The sequence below is a fragment of the Neohortaea acidophila genome (genome assembly GCF_010093505.1).
Source record: "Neohortaea acidophila strain CBS 113389 unplaced genomic scaffold BDY17scaffold_4, whole genome shotgun sequence".
NCBI classification, from domain to species: domain Eukaryota; kingdom Fungi; phylum Ascomycota; class Dothideomycetes; order Mycosphaerellales; family Teratosphaeriaceae; genus Neohortaea; species Neohortaea acidophila.
Window position 1 is genome coordinate 1,315,303 of NW_022985513.1, and position 19,712 is coordinate 1,335,014.

At 57.1% G+C, this 19,712-nt stretch overlaps 10 protein-coding genes across 10 annotated transcripts; 4 read left to right on the top strand and 6 right to left on the bottom strand.

Annotated features, from left to right (window-relative positions):
* Positions 1 to 398: 398 nt before the first annotated feature.
* Positions 399 to 2,598, bottom strand: BDY17DRAFT_295623 (uncharacterized protein). The gene is made up of 3 exons (XM_033733330.1): positions 2,454 to 2,598; positions 2,006 to 2,389; positions 399 to 1,953 (listed from the first exon to the last, which is right to left on the bottom strand). The coding sequence occupies exons 1-3, from the start codon at positions 2,553 to 2,555 to the stop codon at positions 835 to 837; spliced, it is 1,605 nt and encodes a 534-aa protein (XP_033591003.1). The 5' UTR covers positions 2,556 to 2,598; the 3' UTR covers positions 399 to 834.
* Positions 2,599 to 2,990: 392 nt separating this feature from the next.
* Positions 2,991 to 3,977, top strand: BDY17DRAFT_295626 (nucleolar protein,Nop52-domain-containing protein). Its single transcript, XM_033733331.1, has 2 exons — positions 2,991 to 3,096; positions 3,156 to 3,977. Exons 1-2 carry the CDS (start codon positions 3,033 to 3,035, stop codon positions 3,884 to 3,886), a joined length of 795 nt encoding a protein of 264 aa, XP_033591004.1. The 5' UTR covers positions 2,991 to 3,032; the 3' UTR covers positions 3,887 to 3,977.
* On the bottom strand, positions 3,978 to 5,247 carry BDY17DRAFT_295627 (mitochondrial carrier domain-containing protein). The gene has a single exon (XM_033733332.1). The coding sequence runs from the start codon at positions 5,070 to 5,072 to the stop codon at positions 4,011 to 4,013; it is 1,062 nt and encodes a 353-aa protein (XP_033591005.1). The 5' UTR covers positions 5,073 to 5,247; the 3' UTR covers positions 3,978 to 4,010.
* A 1-nt stretch (position 5,248) lies between these two features.
* Positions 5,249 to 5,979, top strand: BDY17DRAFT_295629 (cytochrome c oxidase assembly protein COX19). Its single transcript, XM_033733333.1, has 2 exons — positions 5,249 to 5,508; positions 5,566 to 5,979. The coding sequence occupies exons 1-2, from the start codon at positions 5,306 to 5,308 to the stop codon at positions 5,675 to 5,677; spliced, it is 315 nt and encodes a 104-aa protein (XP_033591006.1). The 5' UTR covers positions 5,249 to 5,305; the 3' UTR covers positions 5,678 to 5,979.
* A 235-nt stretch (positions 5,980 to 6,214) lies between these two features.
* BDY17DRAFT_128476 (uncharacterized protein) lies at positions 6,215 to 8,242 on the bottom strand. Its single transcript, XM_033729385.1, has one exon. The coding sequence runs from the start codon at positions 7,918 to 7,920 to the stop codon at positions 6,415 to 6,417; it is 1,506 nt and encodes a 501-aa protein (XP_033591007.1). The 5' UTR covers positions 7,921 to 8,242; the 3' UTR covers positions 6,215 to 6,414.
* Positions 8,243 to 9,658: 1,416 nt separating this feature from the next.
* BDY17DRAFT_128351 (putative Golgi traffic protein SFT2) lies at positions 9,659 to 11,028 on the top strand. The gene is made up of 6 exons (XM_033729383.1): positions 9,659 to 10,134; positions 10,209 to 10,224; positions 10,337 to 10,457; positions 10,557 to 10,621; positions 10,678 to 10,763; positions 10,832 to 11,028. Exons 1-6 carry the CDS (start codon positions 9,919 to 9,921, stop codon positions 10,982 to 10,984), a joined length of 657 nt encoding a protein of 218 aa, XP_033591008.1. The 5' UTR covers positions 9,659 to 9,918; the 3' UTR covers positions 10,985 to 11,028.
* Positions 10,765 to 12,489, bottom strand: BDY17DRAFT_128463 (acyl-CoA dehydrogenase/oxidase). Its single transcript, XM_033729384.1, has one exon. It carries the CDS (start codon positions 12,365 to 12,367, stop codon positions 11,072 to 11,074), a length of 1,296 nt encoding a protein of 431 aa, XP_033591009.1. The 5' UTR covers positions 12,368 to 12,489; the 3' UTR covers positions 10,765 to 11,071.
* An 11-nt stretch (positions 12,490 to 12,500) lies between these two features.
* On the bottom strand, positions 12,501 to 14,024 carry BDY17DRAFT_295638 (Alpha/Beta hydrolase protein). The gene is made up of 4 exons (XM_033733334.1): positions 13,337 to 14,024; positions 12,946 to 13,250; positions 12,850 to 12,878; positions 12,501 to 12,797 (listed from the first exon to the last, which is right to left on the bottom strand). The coding sequence occupies exons 1-4, from the start codon at positions 13,913 to 13,915 to the stop codon at positions 12,658 to 12,660; spliced, it is 1,053 nt and encodes a 350-aa protein (XP_033591010.1). The 5' UTR covers positions 13,916 to 14,024; the 3' UTR covers positions 12,501 to 12,657.
* Positions 14,025 to 14,387: 363 nt separating this feature from the next.
* BDY17DRAFT_248847 (Ssk2-type MAP kinase) lies at positions 14,388 to 18,473 on the top strand (the record flags this gene model as incomplete). The annotated part of the gene is made up of 1 exon (XM_033730937.1): positions 14,388 to 18,473. The coding sequence occupies one exon, from the start codon at positions 14,388 to 14,390 to the stop codon at positions 18,471 to 18,473; it is 4,086 nt and encodes a 1,361-aa protein (XP_033591011.1).
* A 145-nt stretch (positions 18,474 to 18,618) lies between these two features.
* BDY17DRAFT_128528 (uncharacterized protein) lies at positions 18,619 to 19,701 on the bottom strand. The gene is made up of 2 exons (XM_033729386.1): positions 18,692 to 19,701; positions 18,619 to 18,645 (listed from the first exon to the last, which is right to left on the bottom strand). Exon 1 carries the CDS (start codon positions 19,609 to 19,611, stop codon positions 18,811 to 18,813), a length of 801 nt encoding a protein of 266 aa, XP_033591012.1. The 5' UTR covers positions 19,612 to 19,701; the 3' UTR covers positions 18,619 to 18,645; positions 18,692 to 18,810.
* Positions 19,702 to 19,712: the final 11 nt, after the last annotated feature.

Genomic DNA, 19,712 nt, shown 5'->3' on the forward strand with positions numbered 1-19,712 from the left:
GCCTGAGCAGCAAGGGCAACGGTCAGCACGTGGTCGGCAGTGAATCGGGCACGGCGGGGGAGCACGAGCCTCGCGACAGCATCGGAGCTTGGCGAAGGCGAAGACGGGAAGTGAAGATGCGTACCAGACAGAGCGGCGCGCGATGTGCTGGCGGGAGTAGCTGCAGCGCGGTGGGCGGACCGGGGGCCTCGAAATTGGGCAGCAAGCCAGGCGACACGCTCGCCACGCAGGGAATGACGGCCGAAAGAGCTCGCGGGAAGGGGATGGAGGCAGATGCCGAGCGGATGAAGCGTGCCACGAGCTTCAGGAGACGGCGCGTGCAGCGGATGGGGAGGGGAGGGAGGATGAGTGCGTGGTAAGGGAAACAGACGAGCACTGAACTGTGAGAGGAGGTTTTTCTCTCGCGCGGGCACGGTTCGCCGAAACTTTGTTTCCCCCAAGCGAGCGCGGCTTTGAGTTAAGTTATACCCGTCACGCACGTCAAAGCTCCTGTCTCTTTGACTCGTTCAATGCGCCCGAGGACTACCGATGATGCTAGTTGTGTTCTTATTCTTCTACAAGCCGTGTTCCAACCCGTCACCGTAAAGTCCTCGGTGCTGCGTTGAGAGCCGAGTGGGAAAGGCTGAGCAACGTGCGCGAGGCCTCAGGCAGCATCGAGCAAATGGGCGGGCGTTAGCGTGTGCGTGCCGGCGGGTCCTCTTCACTAGTCCATTCCGACCCTCCCGCACCGCACCTCACTCCACGATCTCTCTTCGTTCCCCTCATACGCTATGCAAAGTCGTGATGAGTCGAGCAGGGCATGCTAGCCACGCGTCTGTGTAACCCGTATCCTGGTCACACCCAAAGAAAACCGCGACATTTCGTTGCCCCACAGTTGCACAACACTTTGTCCATGTTGCCGGGGTCTAGCGCCGCCTCTTCCCTCTTGGCAATCACCTCCTCCTCTTCCTCCTCGTCTTTGTCGAGGTAGTCGAACGTCAGTTCTTTGCCGGCGGGAATGTCCTCAATGGCAAAGAAGGCCAGATCGTAGACGCGCGCGTCGTACTTGTTGAAGCTCACGGTGTATTGCCGGCAATTGGGCTCGCAGCTGTGGTTGATGAACCGCGTGACGCCCCCTTTGTGCTGCCCATCCACCACGAAACAATTGTCGGCAGTTATGTCGGAGGCGTCACCAACAAACTTGTCCAGACTGTACAGGTAACTGGCCTTGTCTTTCGGGCCCGCCTGCTCTCGTTGCTCGGCTTCGTCGTTGGTGATGAGCTCGCCAAGGTAGGTGTCGATGAATTGCCCTTCAACAAGCTTCTCGCTGCACCGCACTCCCCAGCCACGGTTGGGAGTCTTGAAGATGGTGAGAGGCACGCGTCGTCCCTTCTGCACCACACGACTCTTGCACGCCGGGCCGCAGTTGCAATTGACGTTGCATTCATAGATCGCGTGTCTCGACTCGAGGTAGAAACGCTGCAACGTTTGCGGTCGATGTTCTCCCTGCGGCCTCTTGTAGGGAAAGCGCTTGGGGAGGTTGGTTCTGTCAACGAACGCCCCCTCCTTCATCTGTAGCGCATATTCTGCATGCCGCTGCGGCTCATCTCGTCTTAGAGCATCTTCGTCCACCGCGGCGTATTCCAGGCAGCCGCAGGCTCGAGGGAGCTCACAGCCAATGTGTTGGCCCATGTTCGGCCTGCACGGCTTCTGACAACCTTCGTACGTGTCCGGGTCCGCTCGATACACTCCATCGCCCAGAACGTAGGCATTGACGAATTGAAACTCCAGAGATGGTGCGGTCGAATCAACCTCATTCACCAGTGACAGGTTTCCCACCCGTCGTAGCTTGCGTTGAAATGCCTCCCTGATGAAGCGGGCAGCTTGCTTAGTCGGAGTGGCAGAGGCCTCTTCCATCATGTGAGGAGTCGGAAGTGTCGTCGCGTCAATTTCCACGGTCGGCACGCGCTTGGACTGTCACGTGTTAGCAATGTGAGATTTGCTGAGCAGGACGGAGTGCATCAACCTTCTTCGCCCCGATCCACCCCTCCTTTCTCTCGAGTACTCCGTTGTAGACGTGTACAGCTTCCTCTGCAGTCTCGGAGGGGATCGCTGACGTAGCCCGACTCCGATCGGAGGAGTGGCTAGGGGTGATGATGCCAAGCTCCGCATCACGTGATAGCGTTGCCTCATCGTTAGGTGAGGACCGTTTGCGCTTGCTCGGCACTGCTGATATATTGCCAACGGCGCCTCGACTTGGAGGAGCTGCGCGTGCTCGAGCCTCCACGTACCGCTGCACATGATGAAGAGCTCGAGTGAGTTCACTTAAACCGTGCCAGGAGCAGATGGCTTGTCGGAGCGAGGAGGCTGTGGGAGTTTGAGTGCGCCATCGGACTAGATATTCCTCCTGCTAATGAGTGACCTTGTTAGCTTAACAGGGGTGCAAACGCGTGAATATCAGGGAGAGCACTTACCTCATCCCTTAACCTGTGGCTAAGGACATTAGCGATGTCTGATGAGCGGATCTTGTGGGTCGACCGGCTAGAGCTAGTCGTTTCCGAGTTGTTTCTAGCCATGTAGGGAGAATCAGAGCATTTCCCTATGAGTTCACGCTCTTAAGGCGTTTAACTAGAATTATAGCGGATGTGTAGCTAAAGCACGCGGTCTATTAAAGCGCGCTAGCCGGAAAGCGTTAGATACATCGCTAGTAGTAGTACTGTTCTATATACTTTAAGGAATAATAGTAGATTTGCTCTTTATACACGTAGAAGCCGTAATAGGTAAAAGAAGTAGAAGAATAAGATATGATAGGTTACTCGTCTCATACGGTGATTGAGCCCATCGTTTTTGAGGCTAAGGTACAGAAGTGGCTTGAACTGTCCTTTGTGTGGCGGCCACGACTTGTGGCCGTGTAAGGTACTTTATGCGACAAGCGCACCGGCCATCAGGCGATCCCGTCTCGGAAATTTCACGAGCGTGAATTGACGGCATAATTTACTTCGTGCTCAAATGTCAAGACTTCTCGAGTTGCACATGCAATCGCTCTGGTCAAGATGCCGGCGACAACAGCGACTTCTGGAGAAGCGAACCCGTTTCTGAAACAATTGGCCTCAAGCAGTACGGTCCTCAATCCTCTCAAAGAAGAGCAGCCTTCAAGTCCTAACCCCCACTCGCAGATCGCAAAACCCGAGATCAAGCACTCGAATCCTTACGAACCTATCTTCAACGTCCAGCAGCCTTTGACGAGCTCGACTTTCTCAAACTATGGAAGGGCCTCTTCTTCTGCATGTGGATGTCGGACAAGCCGCTCACCCAGCAGCGACTGGCGCGTGATCTCGCCGATCTCGTGCACGTGGTGAAGAGCAAGGAAAACTTCCTGGGCTTCGTCCAGGCCTTTTGGTTGACGATGGCGCGGGAGTGGGGCGGCATTGATGCTCTGAGAATGGACAAGTTCCTCTACCTGGTGCGATGCTATCTCAACCGCGGCTTTGAGCGCGTGAGTCGTCGAGGCTGGTCGGACGATGCGCTCTGCGACCAATATCTGCACATCCTGGAACTCGTGCCGTTGAACACCGACGATCCCAAGGTTCCGCACGGCCTGCGATTCCATGTCATCGACATCTACGTGGATGAGCTTGACAAGGTGGACACGAAGCGTGATGTGCCGTTAGAAAAAGTTATATCACCAATGGAGAAGCTGAGCAAGTCCTCCTTGAGCAAGGCAGTGAGGCAGCGGGCACAAGCAGCCTTGGAAGACGAGCGGTTGCACGACTGGAGAAATGTCCATCAGGAGCTTGATCAATCCGACGATGGGGATGTCGTCGGTGACGGGCATCAAGAACATCAAAGGCAAGCTCGCGGCTCAGCAGCTGGGGAAGAGGATGAATTTGGCGGTTTCGATGATTGATGATGATATCCTGCAGCTCTTCCTGTGGTTTAGCGAAGGCGTTTGGGTCTAGATGTCGTGCAAATACCCAATGAAGTCGATTTCAAGAGCAACTCTGATTAATGAGATATCTAGCCCTGGATGATCATCCAGAATCCTCTCCATCGTAAGACTCTCCACGTCGGTTGGCGAGGTATATGCGTCCAGACTCGTACACCCCCAAGTACAGTCCGCTCCCCAACATGGTCCACACACCGCGCAATAAGCCGCCCCTAAACAAACCCTTCACCCCGTGCTCTTGTATCACTTCCCGCGCAATCTGCAAGCTTCCCTTGCTGCTCGGAGGCTTGGCCACATTCTTCACAGCCTCGACAAGCCCTTGTTTTGCCTCTTGCATAGTCTTCCCAGTGGCATCCACGAAAACGCCCTTACCGCCCTGGCCAGCTTTCTTCGCAGGTGTCTGATCTTCTGCGGCGCTTTCAGCCGCGGACAGCATGATTCTGGTCTTGACCACGTCGACCGGCGTCGTGACCACGGCAGATATGCTGCCGCCAATTCCCGCACTCACCGCCGTGATGAGCCCGCTCTCGAGCAGCGTGTGCGTACGGATGCCCTGTTCATTCCGATACCGTCGAATCCTATCTCTCAGTCCTTCAAACATCGGAAACTGCAATGCCGTGAATGGCAAGTTTCGTCCCGCCAACGCCGAATAGCCTCTCCAAAGTGCAAGAGGATTGGAGCGAAAGCGAGCTAGGGTCTGCCATGTCGCACTCCCAAAGCCCCCGCCTGAAGCGGATCGATCGACCATCTGCGCATTCTGCTTGATGACTTCTGCGGGGGTCAAGATGGCGCAAGAGACCAGCTCGGCCGTCCCGGATGCTGCGGCATGAATCAGGGGTTGAGGAAGCAGCTTGCTCCCGCCAATGGTCGGATTATTATCGGAAAGAATGGATTTGACTCCTTCGTAGGTGGTGAAGAAGGCACCAGAGGAGGGTAGGGTGGCTACAATGGCACTTCCAACACCTTGATAGACGCCACGGAACAAAGCCCTGCTTGGAGCATTGCTGGGCCCTTGCGTGTAACGTTTCTGATATGAGGGAGACTGGATGCGAGTCTTGATGGTGTCCAAAGGGAAGACGATGAGATCGACGGTGAATGCGGCGAATGCTCCGGCTATCCAGATGTCGGCATTGGTGTTGCTGGACATTGACCGACAGCTGTGCAAGATGCTTTGGGAGACGAGAAGGTCTGTCGTCGTTGCGAAGAGGTCGATGTTGAAGCATGTCTTGACGTCAAGGGATAATCGAATTATTATCAGATTGATGATCAGATAAGGAACTCGGCGTCAGACATCTCGATTTGCGGCAGGATTGCCGACGTGCACTTCAACATCGCCGTTAACTGCACAGGAGTGGTATTCTTGACCTGATCTCCAGGATCATGAGCACTTTCGGAGGCCCAGGTGGCCGCCAGATCATCTCCAAACCCGTGCCTCCGGAGCGGGGGTCCTTCCCACTGGACCACGATGCCGAGTGCCAGCCGTTGATGAAAGAATACCTCAAATGTCTTCGAAGCACCCGCGGAGTCAACGAGGATGCCTGCCGCGAGTTGAGCAAGAAGTATCTGCAATGCCGCATGGACAGGTGAGGCGTGGTGATGCATGTCGTATGCGCTGCTGTATCGCTGATGGAGCATGCCAGGAATTTGATGGCGCCAGATTCGATGAAGAATCTGGGCTACCAGGATCTGGATAAGACGCCGGCGACAGTCGACAAGCCTGAGTCGAGTGTGAATGCAGGCAAAGGAAGATAAGGCCGTGCAGAGACAACTGCCCTACGCACAGATGGACATCGACCCCAGACATCCGGCGAACCCAGCATTTCCACGGCCATGGATACATCTCACCAGCGATGCCACGCGCCGAGAGCGAGCTAGATGTTCCAGACGGCTGCTTTCGAGCTCCAAACTCAAGGCGAGATCTTGCATTGGGAAGCCCTCCTCAACTGGGAACGCTAGCGGATGCAGCAGGGCGGGAAGGTGGAAGCGCTTAACCGGCAGCACACGTAAAATCAGTGCGTATTGCAGTCCAAAAGCTACATGCAAACGATCGACTATTGTAGCTGGTCCTTGGGACATAGCGCAGTATTGAAATTCCAAGCAACTCCACCGTATCTCGCACGCCATTGCACGATCCGACCCCCTCGAAGCTCTAAATAAATGCAGCCATGCGTTCGAACGCTCACGAGAAGCAGAAAAAAGAGATCAACGCCCTTCGCCGCCCAGTTCCAACCCGGAAACGCACAAAGATAGGTCGTCATAGAATCGTTGCCCCGCGTCCCCAGGTGGTGATTCGGATCGCGGTCATTGGGACGAGGTGCAGCCATACACCCATGACGGTAGTGACGGTGGCGGTATGATGCCTCCCGCGAGGTATGCCCGATGATGCGAAGTAACACGTTTCCCAGGCCTAGCGGGCTAGTCCGAGTGAAGGGTAGATGGCGACGAAATGCTCATCAAATCATTCGGCGTAGCATGGAAGGGTTGCCATGCTATTGCATCTCGTCCATGAAATCCTCGTCTTCCTCCTTGAACTCCTCGTCCCAGAACGGGTTGTGAGACATCTGACCGCTGCTCATCCCGCTGCCTCCGGGCTGGAATCCCGGACTGACCGTCTGCTGCTGACTGGTGTGAGAGCTCGTGGCAACTGGGGCGTCCGCGGAAATACTGTCGCCGGCAACGTTGGTGAAGCCTGGCACCCGCAGGCCGGAACCGGGGGCGCGGGAGTAGGTGTCGAAGGAGTCGTGGTCATTGTGCTTGTTGAGGATCTCGGTGATTTCGTGCAGCATCCTTCTTTCCTCTTCGTTGGTCTCGAACGGCCAAGGGGTGCCCGACTGCTGAAGCAGCTGTTTCAATTGCTGCTCTTGGTCGATCTTCTTCTCGAGGTACCACATCATATCACGCACCCAGGCCACGGAGCCGTTGAGGATGTCGCCCTTGTTGGGGCCCTTGTCTTTCTCATCCACGGGCAAGCCTTGTGTGATGTTGCCGCTCGTGGCTCGTCGCGCCTGCGGCCCAGCCAGGAGAGACGTGGCAGCGTTGGGAGGAGACAGGCCGGCATTGGTGATGGAGGGGGATAGAGGGGCGTTCGTTTGCAGGTGCTTACGCACCTTTTCATCTTCGAGCCTGTGCCCTGGCACCAGCGTGCCCAGCTCCTGGATGCGCTCGTTGATGTTGTCTCGGCGCCGCCTCTCGACCATGTTATGTGACTCGCGCCGTCTGCGTCGTTTGGCCTCTTGCGCATGCACCCCCGGGTTCGCGCCGCCCTCCATCTTAGTTGGCAGAGAGGAAGCGACTTTGTGGTGCTGAGGGTGCGTCTTCAGGACCTCGGTGATTTGATTGTGCATCGGATGCGCGTTGCCCGGCGACGGGAAGGGTGAGGCTTCGTTCCAGCTGTGGTGGCTCGACGTACTGTCCCAGCCGTTGCCCATGGAACCCTTCTGCCGGTGATGTTGTATCTGCTGCATGCCCGGATGCGGATACTCATCGGACACTTGCAGTCGGGTGATGTTGGGTGTGGCGGGAGAGCGCGAGTCTGACACCTTGCGGATCATCTGTTGGCGGAAGACTTGCTGCGGCATGCTGTGCGCACCGAATTGTTGGCCAGCTGCGGGGCGGAACTGGTTGTAGTTGAAGTCGTTCGTGAAGGGCGACTGGATTGGTGCGCCTTCGGGGGTATGGGAGAACATGGCGTTGTTCTGTTGCTGCATCGCTCGCTGATTCAGTAAGTTCTGCATGCTCTGAGCGAAATCGAAATTGTTGCCCTGCGGTTGTCCATGGTCGAAGTCCAGGTCCAAGAGCTCATCATCTGCGATGGCCGCGTTCGAAGTGCTGAAGTTCTGGGAGAAGTTGTTGGTGGTCAGATTCGCAGGGTTGATGTTCATGCTACCCCCGGACAGATCGAAGTTCTGGCCTTGGTTGAACTGAGCATATTGATCTGGGTTGAAGGAGAAATCGTGAGGTTCGGGTTTGATGAACGGCGACCCGGTTCCGGCCATTGCAAGTATCTCCAGGGGCCGCCCCTTCTCTACGCCGTGGAGATATGGGCCGCGTCTGTTTGGGTGGAATGAGGAAAGCGGTGCACCCTGCTACAAGTCACGCACCGAAGGACGGCTCGCACAGGTGCTGCAGCTCTCTCCTTGTTCTGACGGCCACAGCAATATGATGCGCCCGCAGTGTGGCGCAACGAGGTGTCGCGATTTGCTGTGTAAGTTTCGATAGGCAGGCCCACGATGGGCGAGGTGGACGGCTTGAGATTGACTTGGTGTAGATGGCCGCCTCCGGGGAGGGTGTGAAGTGGCGCGCGGGACTGCTGTCACCACTGTATTTCTCGATGTGTATGGAATAGATTCGGATGGTGAGGACGGTGGTGGCGCGTGTGAGGGAGGAGTTGATGAGGCCTAGAGGCTTGAGCAGGTCAGCGAGATGCATGCAAGAGGCTCATCGTCGGGCGCATCATCAGGCAGCTCCAGGCGTGGTTCGCGGCGGCGTCCGCTGCGTGCCTCGACCGAGAGCCCTGCGATGTGCGGGCGCGATGAGGTGCGGGGCAGAGGTGTGGATGGGAAGAGATATGGGGGGAGACAGTGCACTCACGCTTCCGAGCGGATAAGAACGTGGAAGGGAATATGTGGATGTGGAGGCAAGTTGTCGGGGGTGTGGCGGTGGGCAGAGGAGTGCAAGTGAACTGAGATGCACGGCGGGGCGCGGCGAGCGAGGGTCGCTTAGCTGCCTGAGGGCCGGGTCAGTCTCGCTGGCAAGGTGCGGCTGCGATGTCGGCAAGGCACTCAGTCCGCGCGCTTTGTGCGGACAGCGTTGGGCCGGAGAGACAGACGAGACGGCGGTGGAGAGACGGGTGGGTGCAGGTAGTAAGGTAGGTAATCAGGTAGGTGGTAAGACGGAAGGTGTGGAAAGAGCAGAAAGTGACGATGTGTTCAAGCCACACCCAAGGCAGGAGCCGCCCACCCTCGACTCCCCCGAACTTTCCGCGGGGAAGTGACGAGCACCGAGAGTGAGGCTGTGCTCTCGCCGAGGCTTGTCTTCCGCACTCGACAAATCACCGACAGGCTCCGTCGGATGGCGAAGGAAGCAGAGATGACGAATGACGGAGGAGAATATAAGGACGGGAAATGGAGCAGAGGGGATGGGCACATTAATAGGCCGCCCAAGACTCGAGTACCTGCCTTGCCTATATCGATGTCGTTGATTGTCAGCTGCTGCTCCGTCTCACTTCCATCCACCCTCGCTCGACTCCGTGATGGCATGACTCAACTCCTCCATTCATTGTCCCAGCGTAGGGGGCGCGCTTTCTCTATCCTTCATCTGTCCAGCTGCCCTCGTTTCCCGCGCATGATTAGACTGTCGGCTCGACCAACGCTGAGACAACGAGCCCTCCTCCCCCGGGCCTCCCTTTGTCCATGCGGTGGCAGCAGCCCATCCCGACCACACCCGCAGAGCATTCATCCCAGTCCGCAATGAAACACGCGTCAGATGTCCCGATGCACCCTGCCATCTCGGTCAATCGGTGCAACAGATCTCCGCGTGTTCGTGATGAGATCGGCGAGCGGCGGCGTGCGACCTGCACGTCCCGCATTTAAGCTTTCGCGCTTGCAGTCCGCCGCCTCGAACCCTGCAGGAACTCTTTCTCCGCCGACGAGCGGCCTGTTGAAAGCTACCACACCTCTTGCAACCACTACATCCTACGCCGCCGCCCGATCGCCTTTCTGGAGCCTCGCCCCACCACCACACCTCCTCCTTTTCCTGGCGCAATATCCCACCCACTGCCAACCCACCCTCTCCAGCTCCACCTCCTACTCCGTCGAGCATTCGGCGTTCCCTCCGGCTCCAACATTCAGACCAGAGTACGCGTGGTCCGCTAGTAGGCTACACCTTTCCGCAAGCTAGCCCCTACAAGGCTGCCTCGCATTCACATCACCCCGCCAAGTCATTTGTCCCACCTCGAACTCTCCTCTTCCCGCCGTCCGTATCGTACGGCGAAGATGGCGTCCACCTCCTTTCGCGACAGCATGAATAGCTTGGGCTGGTCCAGACGGGAACAAATCGCGAGCACCAGCACGAGCAATCAGAGTGGAATCTATGGCACGATACAGAAGCTCAACCCTTTCAGTGGCGAAGGCTACCTACGATTGCCAACACACGAGAATGATGATGGTCCTGGTGCACCCTTGCCTCAGCCAACGCGGCGACAGGAAGAGGTCCGTTCTTTCATTCCCCTCCTCCTTTGTCATGCGTGAAAGATGTGGTGCTGATGATCTGCGTGTTGTTGTAGGAAGGATGGTTTGCTTGTAAGTGTGCACCTCCTTTGTCCAGCCGCATGGTCTTGCTCGTGACCGCTTTCGATCGCGCCACAACACATTTCGAGAGGATCGCGAGAGACACGCTGACAACCACGCCTAGTGAGCCGCTGGGATAAGCTGTTGATGTTTGGTGGACTCAACGCTGCCGCGATCGTCCTCTTTGTCGTCTGCTTCACCCTCTTTCCTGTTCTGGCGCTGAAACCCACCAAATTTGCCATCATGTACGTCCTGCCAGCTCACTCCCCAAGGCGTGCCTTACCCCTATTTTACTCCGCCTCGTGTCTCACGACGAGTTATACAGTCGGCTGACGTATGCACAGATGGTCGATGGCGTCACTCTTGTTTCTCAGCTCTTGGGCGGTCCTCATGGGACCATGGATCTACGGTATGCTGTCGGCCTTGTTGCACGGCTCCACCCTCCATGGCTAATCTCGTCCACAGTCCAGCATCTCCTCTCCAAAGAGCGGGTGCCATTCACGGCCACTTACTTTGGCAGCATCGCCCTGACTTTGTACTTTGCGCTTGGGGTAGGTGCTCCTTCATGGATCGCAATCCTGCCACGAATATCATTCACTAATCTGCTTTGCCACCTCAGCTTCGCAGCAAGCTACTGACGTTGATTTCTGCCGTCATCCAGCTTGTTGCATTGGCCTGGTACGCAATCAGCTATTTCCCGATGGGTTCGCAGGGACTTCGATTCGCGACAAGGTTTGGCGGGTCTCAAATAGTGTCGTGGGTGACAGGTTGATCGCCGGCGCCAAAACAATGATACTGTCGCCGAGTATGCCTTCTAAGGCTACATGGCCATCGTGTTGCCCCCTTCCACATTCCATTCTCACAGCTTCCATCCTCTCCGTTTAGCCAGCATCGTCTCTTGCCGCACCGCCAGATCCGAGATGATCTCCTCCGACCCTCCCCCCACGACCATCATACGCAGATCACGACTAATCTGCTCCACGACCGCACCGGGGCCACCTCGTTGATACCCTGCTCCGCCGAGGACTTGCTGTGCTTCTCGATTCGCCATTTCGAGCAGCCTGCCGCCTTGCACTTTGGCGAGAGCTATCCGGCCCGCGATGTCGGGGTCTTGCCAGCCTTGCGCTGACTTCTGTACGGCGTAGGCAATCTGCTCCAGCCAAGCCCAGTGCGACTCCACGTATCGGGCCATGATGGTGAATTTGCTGGCGATGATCTGGTTGTCGATGAGCTTCTTGCCAAACGTCTCGCGTTTGTTGGCATAGTCGAAAGCGACGCTGAGACACGTGCGTGCTTGTCGGTTGCAGCCCACGCTCATCACAAAGCGTTCGCGATTGAAATTCCGCATGATGATTTTGAAGCCGTCCCCCTCTCGGCCAAGAAGATTGCGAGTCGGAACGTGCACCTGGTCCAGCTCCACCAGCGATGCGCCTCCTCCTTCTTGACCACTATTGAGGATTCGTCGATGTGAGACGCCCTTCGAGTCGAGTGGAATGACGAGTACGGAAATGCCTTTCATGCCTGGGCCGCCCGTCCTCACTGCCGTGGTCATGTGCGTGGCCCAAGGCGCGCCTGTGATCCATTTCTTCCATCCGTTGACCACGTAGAACTTGCCATCAGACGAACGACGCGCGGTGGTTTGAATGTTTGACACATCCGAACCAGCTGTAGGCTCGGTGATCCCGAGGCAGAAGCTTGTCTTCAGGTTGAAGAGTCCCGGGAGCCACTCCTGCTTCTGCTCTTCATTCCCATGATGAATGACGGGCGGAATCCCAATCACGTTAGCACCAGCAATACTTGTAAAGACTCCGCCTTGCACTCGAGAGGACTCGTCGGTAGCAATGAGCAGGTGCAACGGATCAAGATGGTCAACGTGGATTCCGGCTGGATGAGGAGCGCCGCACGGGCGATATTTGGATGGAACGTCTGTCAATGCGAACCCCGAGCGGTGCCATTGCGTGGCCACTTCGCGAGGGGCGCCTCCTTCTCTCGCCCAGTCCAATGCGTATGGTCTGATGTTCTCGTCGATGTAAGCCCGCAGAGCACGCTGCAACTGCTGATGGGATTCTGTGTAGTAGGGCGACGCGATCCCGTGCAGCCACGCGGGCTCGCTCCACGGCGACAAGTCGATGTTATTAGGCGTGGCATTCGACATGTTGACAGCGTCTTCCAATCACACGTTTCTTTTGTGGTTCAATAGGTACTGTCCACTATGCGTGAACCATCACTAATGGCGTTGGGCAGGTCTTGGTGTCAGCGAGACGAACGAAGCTCGGCTTTCGAGCAAGGCTTCACCCTGCCTCGGCACTTCAGCCCTTGATGGACACGCAGGTAAGGCAAGCTCACAAGGTACTCAAGAGCTGTATTTATCGTATCTATTTCATCGACTATCTTCTACACCTGCATGTAGTGCTTGGCCACGGGTTTGACTTGGCTGCGCCATGTCTAGTGGACGTGGACATCAAATGCGGCTGAAGGCTGGGGATTGGCCAGAGCCCATTTGATGCCTCCATGATAGACATCATCCCAAGCACGACTCCCGTGGGGCAATTTGTCTCCGAATCGTCGGAAACCATGCGGTAGGCCTGTACAATCACGTCAAAACATTGTTAAGCAGCCGCTCAATGACCTCCTTACCTTTGAAAACGTGCACATTCGTTGGAACCCTGGATGAGTTGCAGACATCAGCAATCTTCCATTTCTAAGCACTTGTGCAGAAGGGTTCAAGCGCACCCAGTCTGCTGAAGCATTTTGGCAAATATCAAGCCTTCGTCTCGCAACGGGTCTGCACCACAGATGCCGAAGGTTGCTGGCGGTAACGCCGCGATGTCCACAGCAGGTACAAGGCCGGGGTTGGCGCGCCAGTCGTCGGCAAGTGTCGGTCCCTGGAACGCCATGCTGTTGAAGAAGTCGATTCTACTAACGGGCAATATGGGCGCATATTCGAGCTGGATCCACGATGATAACCCGGGATCCGCGAGCTGTTTGACGTAGGACTCGGAGTGTTCTTTGTGTACAAGTGGGGGGATCATCAGGACCTAGAGATTCCAGCAGTCAGAACAGCGAGGCTACAAAAGGGTTCCGTGATGGTGTTGCGAAGCAGAACAGGGTGTGGAGTACACACCTGCCCAAGAATGCGATGTCGCAGGGGATTCTGCTCTCGATGCAAAGTCAGCATCAAGGCCGCGGTCAAGTAGGCACCAGCAGATACGCCGCCAACGACGATGCGAGATGGATCGCCCGCAAAGTCTCCCGCGTGCTCCGCGACCCAGGCAAGGGCATCTTCGGAGTCGTGCCAGGCGGTGGGATAGTTGAAGGAGGGCGTGTGCCGATAATTCACGTTCAAGACGGCGGTGTGAGTAGTCAGGGCGATGCGCGAGCATGTGGCATCCTCGGAAGCAAGCGTGCCAAAGAAGAAGCCGCCGCCGTGGAAGTGGATGTAGATTGGCAAGGGTTCAGTGGCAGAGACGGCAGCAGAGCGATAGGTACGAGCCTCGACATGGGAGCCGTCACGCGTGGGGATGTGCCAGTCTTGCATGACCATTTGATGCGAGAGCTGCTTCATCTCCTCCCGTGCCGTGTTGACGCGCGTTTCGTTCGTGCTTCGCTGCAGCTCATGCGCGCTCAACTCTGCAGGCACCGGGAGGGTGGCCTCTAACCTGCGCCATTCCTCGCTGGCCTCTCCATACTGGGAAAAGTCCATGGTTGGCGGCGCCGTCCAGTCGTCCTCATCTACAGGGGTGCCCTTGATTGGATGTCGTACCGAAACACCAGGTAGAATTGATCGTCGACCGCAACAGCATCAATCGAGCAAAGAGCCGGAGTGCACGTGCACTTGCATGCCGCTGTGGCGTCGCTTCCCGGTTTGAAGATTGCCCTGTGCCCGCATTTCGCGTCGACTGCATTTTTCTTGCTTCCGCCACACGTCCGCCGCGACCTGGACAACGGCCATGCTTCCTATACTGCACCTACGGCGAAGGTGAGCCTTCAAACCCCCCGCCACGAGCGTGCAAGTCCAGCGTGAGACCGAGGGATGCCCGACGCCACATCCCACGTCCAAGCTTGAAGTCATCTCACCTCCCAGCATGCCGGGTGGCAGTCCGCCGCTCTCCGCGCGCTCTGCTCGTGGACAGGCCTCTGAAGGCGTTGCCCCTGCCCAACCCGTCGCCACCATCATGGAGGACGTGGACGGCGATGGCGATGCCCGCCCCGAGCAGCAACGCTTCGACTCCTCCGGCACCATGTCGTCCGACAACGGCGATGCGCGCGATGAGACGTACAGCGACAGCGAGGCCACCTCCGCCTCTCAGCGCATCTTCACCCCCGCCAGCACCCTCGCCAGCGACGACGTGCCCCCGTTGAACCACTTCTCCAGCTATGGCTGGAGCGCCGCCGCCCCCCTCCGCCCCGCTCCCGGCAAGATGGCCATGACCCCCGGCCCCTACGAGGGCCTCCCGGGCCTGCCGCAGCCGTCCATGACGAACGGCATGCATTCCTCCCAGCGTCCCCCGCGACCCACCGCTCTCCGCCAGCTCTCCAACGCATATGCTCCTCCCCGTCGTCCCCACCAATACTCCGTCAGCTCCGCCGGCCGCCAGCGCTCCGGCTCCACCCACCGCTCCCGCCGCAATCCCAATGCCGAATTTCGCGCACAAGAGCGCGCCTACGTCCAACGCATCCGGCAAAACGAGGCGCCCGAGAATGACTTCTACGCCGAGCCACGCACGCCCAGCTTGGGCTTCAGCAGCGGCTCCGAGCCCGAAGACGGCTCGCCCACCGCCAACAACTTTCCCGAGAACGATCCCTACGACCAAGAGGTCATGCTCTACTACGGTAGCTACGACGCCGAGCCATCGGTGGAAGAGTTGAAGATACCGGCGAATCGGGAGAGATTGGAGTGGCACGCTATGCTTGCAAACGTCCTGACCGGAGATGTCGTGAAGCAGGAGAAGAAACGACTGATTGGCGGGCTCGAGCAGGGCGGGGAGAACTCCCTCCGAACGGAGGTATGGATGGGCGTGCGGGCCAAAACGTGCGGCCGGACGGTGGCAGCGCAAAAGCGCCTGATAGAGGAGGCTCGCACAAAGATCAAGCAGTCCATCGAGAGCATCGTCTCCTTCGAAATCAAGGGCGAAGCGGAAACAGGCAAGACGGCGGCGGACCAGGTGGATGGCATTGTCAGGAAGGTGGAACAGATTGAGAGCCTCTATCCCACTCGACAGGCCTTCGAAGCTGCGCACCCTCGGGGCGCCGCGCAAGCGTACAGAGACACGTGTGATGCCGTCGTCTCCTGGCACAACACCATGCAGCTTATCAACACCGAGCTCGGCATTCTCCAGAGATGGGTGGGCAACGAGGAACTCGACTTCCTGAAACGCCGCGAGCAGCCCTCCGACGGCCACCCAAGCAACCTCTTCGACGAAAGCTCCTTCATTGACCGCATTTTGAAGGAGGACGGACTGAAATCACTGCAAGGGGACAACAGCTTATTGAATGGGGTGAATGGGGTCATCCACAAGGCCAAAGCCACTCTGATCCTCAATGCTGGAGGCTTTGCCGATCGACATCTACCGCCATACATCGAGGAGCTGCTGACGCTGATCAACTTTCCGAGCCGACTGATCCAGGAAATCATCAAAGTGCGCCTGTCGTATGCACGGAACATGAAAGATCCCAAGCAACAAGGCGTCATGATGGCTGAGCAGATGATTCTTCAATTTCAAATCCTCCTCAAACTTGCTGTGCACATCAAGGAGGAATACACCGTCGTTGCACGTCCCGAACCGGGCTGGGACTTGCCACCCTGCATCGACGACGCCTTCGACAGTGTCGTGTTGGAGGCTCTCAAGTTCTACTTCGAGATGCTCAATTGGAAGCTCAAGGCCAACAAGAACACTTTCAAAGAAGCCGAAATCCTCGAGCAGGAATGGGACTTCTCCAACGAGCTGGGCAGACACCTCGATGGTGGTGATGTTGAAGTGGCCGAGCAATTTTCCGGCCTGACAAGCAAGAGCTTGGCAAGGCTGACTACCAGCTTCGAGGAAGAGCTGCACCGACGGCCTGGCGAAGTGGCCGGTGCTGAGATGGACAAACGGTACAAGTCCATCTTGGATTCCGTGCGAGTCAGGCAGAGGAAGATCTTCCGTTTCTCCCGACACCTGAGTCAACGGTTCGAAAATGCCACCGAGTATAACATCAACATCGAGAACGACCATTACCAAGATCTTCTCGATGCTCTCGTGTACTCGGGTCATTTCTTGGTCGAGACTCAAGCCAGTCCGTCGGATTCCAGGATCTACGTGATCGCCTCGCCGGTTCTCAGAGACCGGCTCAAGGACATCCAAAGCATGCTTGGTACCTGCTATCACGCCGAAGACTCTCCAGAAGACCCGTCCAACCCATACGTGCTCATCCTCAAACCCGAGAATCCACTCACGTGGGAGGGGCAAAGGATTGACTCCGACATGCGGCAGCCCAATCTTGGCGTGAAAACTGGACGCTTACGCCTTGTTGCAGACGGGAGCCAACAGCGTCTGGCGAATGCCAACATGGCCTTTATGGCCATCACGCAGAACACTGAGCTCAACGTGCTTATCGAGCAACGCGCCAACCTACCCCGAGTGGCCCAGGAACTGACCAAAATTCGAAAGACAGCGTACAAGCTCTCCAATACCATCATGGATTCCGTGGAGATTGTGCGGAAGCAGACAGAGGGACTCGAATGTCAAGAGCTGATCCAGACGTGCTTTGCGTTTGCCACGGAGTTTGGGCAACGCTCTGCAATCTACATGGACAACCAAAGACGAGTCATGCATCATTTGAAGCTGACGCATCTGGCGCTTGACTGGGTGAGCTTCATTTGCGACGACTGCGTGGCATCGGATCGCAAAACGTTCCGTTGGGCCGTGGTGGCGCTGGAGTTTGCGATGATGATGACTAGGGGCCAGAACATTCTTTCCATCAGCGACGACGAATATGCGACCCTGCGAGCAAAGGTGGCTGGGTGCATGAGCTTGCTGATCAGTCACTTCGACATCATGGGAGCGCGGAGCACCGTGGCTGCGCAGGCCGAGAAGCAGCGGCTCGAGTCTCTGGTGGGCAAGGTGAAAATGGACGTGAGCAAGCTGAAAGACGACGAGGAAAGCATGCGGATTGTACGTGCGCAGTGGCTCGACGAGCTGGACAGAGTGGACCAAGCACGCAAAGATCGCGAATCGGACCGGCAGGCGTTGGGAAGGGTGCTAGAGGAGAGCAACGAAGCCGACCGTGCGCTCACCCATCTCTCTGCAAGTGCCGGTAACGTCCACCTACGTTGGCAACAGGGCCAATTCGTCGGCGGAGGCACGTTTGGCAGTGTCTACGTGGCCATCAATCTCGACTCGGGCCAACTGATGGCAGTCAAGGAAATCCGCCTCCAGGACCCCAAAATGATCCCCACGATTGTGTCGCAAATCCGAGACGAAATGGTGGTCCTACAGGTGCTAGACCACCCCAACATTGTGCAGTACTACGGCATCGAGCCTCACAGGGACAAGGTGTACATCTTCATGGAATACTGCTCCGGTGGCACGCTCGGCGGACTCTTGGAGCATGGTCGCATCGAGGACGAGACCGTGATCCAGGTGTATGCCCTACAGATGCTCGAGGGCCTAGGCTATTTGCACGAAGCCAACGTCGTGCATCGAGACATCAAACCTGAGAACATCCTCCTCGACCACAACGGCGTCATCAAGTTTGTGGACTTTGGCGCGGCTAAAGTCATTGCCAAGCAAGGCAAGACCGTCGTGGCGGAGGGCTCGGATGGCCGGGGGCGGAAGGAAAGCATGACGGGGACGCCGATGTACATGTCTCCCGAAGTCATCAAAGGCGGCCACCACCCGCATGCTCGCCTCGGCGCCGTCGACATCTGGTCCATGGGCTGTGTCATCAGCGAGATGGCCAACGGCGCTCGCCCCTGGGCGAACCTGGACAACGAGTGGGCCATCATGTACAACATTGCCCAAGGCAACTCGCCCGAGCTGCCGACATCCGATCAGCTCTCGGCCACGGGACTCGACTTTTTGAGCAAATGTTTCGAGCGAGATCCGGCGAAGCGTGCCAGCGCGGCAGAATTGCTTCAGCACGAGTGGATCTTGTCGATTCGCAGCCAGCTCTCGCTCGACCCAAGCACACCGCAAACGCCCGCCAGCGAATCCGGGAGTTTTTCGATGAGTAGCGACAGTAGCGGGCCCACGGGTCCGCACCGACACAACAGTCATTGAGTTGGAGTTTTGACCTCACGCAAAGCATGATTTTCATAGTCTGATCCTTTGATACTTCCCGCGAGAGATGCAGGAACACGAGACGTGCGAGAAAAAATTTGAGGGATAGCGAGGAGCTTTTGTACAAGCGACTGGGAAAGATTCTGAACGGAGAGGACCTAGATCGATTGTCCTTTTAACATTTAGTCATTTTTACTTGCAGTCATGACCGAACCCACCCCTGACCAATCCTCCTCCGTGCCAGCACGCATCATGGCGTATCGTATCAAAAGTCGTAACGCCGTGTCCTCAGCAGCTCACCCACCGTGTGAGCTTTCCCTCTAACATTACAAAAAGCTCAAGGGGTTACGAGGGGTTGCATATCAAATGCGGCCCTCAAGGATCTCTTCAATCCCACCCAACGACGGCCCGAGAACAGGACGTGGCTCGACCATGGCGACCAGCTCGTGAGCGAAGCCGACTCTTTCCTCCTCCTGCTGCAATTCCAACGCACTGCGAACGGCCCTGATTCGTCGGTGATTGCTGCCAGGGCGTGCCAAAGATTCCAAAGATGAAGAGTCCGAGTCGAAGCTGAAGCCGGAGCAGTTGGACGAGGCGGTGGTGCCCGCTGAGGATAACGGCAGTCGAGATGATGCGGAAGCTGGCGAGGCGGAATGCGAGAAGGGACTGAAGGCTGTCTTGAGCCGTCGGAGCGAGCTGCGTGGATGCATTGGGCGGAAGATGGCCATGTTGGTTCGTGCGGGCGCCTTGAATCTTTAGGCGGCTGTGGAGTGGAGGGTGGAGCTTGAAGATGGCTTGAAGGACTGGCTCGGACTCGGGTATGCGGTAGGAATGGAAGGACTTGAAGAAGAAGAAGAAGAAGAAGAACTCGAAAACGAGCGTGGGTGGAAGACTGGGCTTCCGGAAATGCAGTAACGAGCGACAAAGGGTGGCAGAGAAGCGGGAGTACGCCAGACAGAGAGGGAGGAATGAGAGTAGGAGGAATGCGAGGCTCACCGTTGGCAACGTCGAAGACATGTACAGTAACACCCGTTTGTGGAGTGGGGCGTGTATGCACCGGGTCAGGGACGGTGGATCTGCGTGGATGCTGCAATGTAACTTCCCCTGGCAGAGGCTGAAACTCGTATTGGCAACACATGATGGTGCGCGCACAAGACGTACATACGGCCGGCAGCGTACGGAGTAGAGTTTGGGGCGAGGCGGCGTTGAAGTTTCACCCTTGCACCCTGTTCCCCAAAA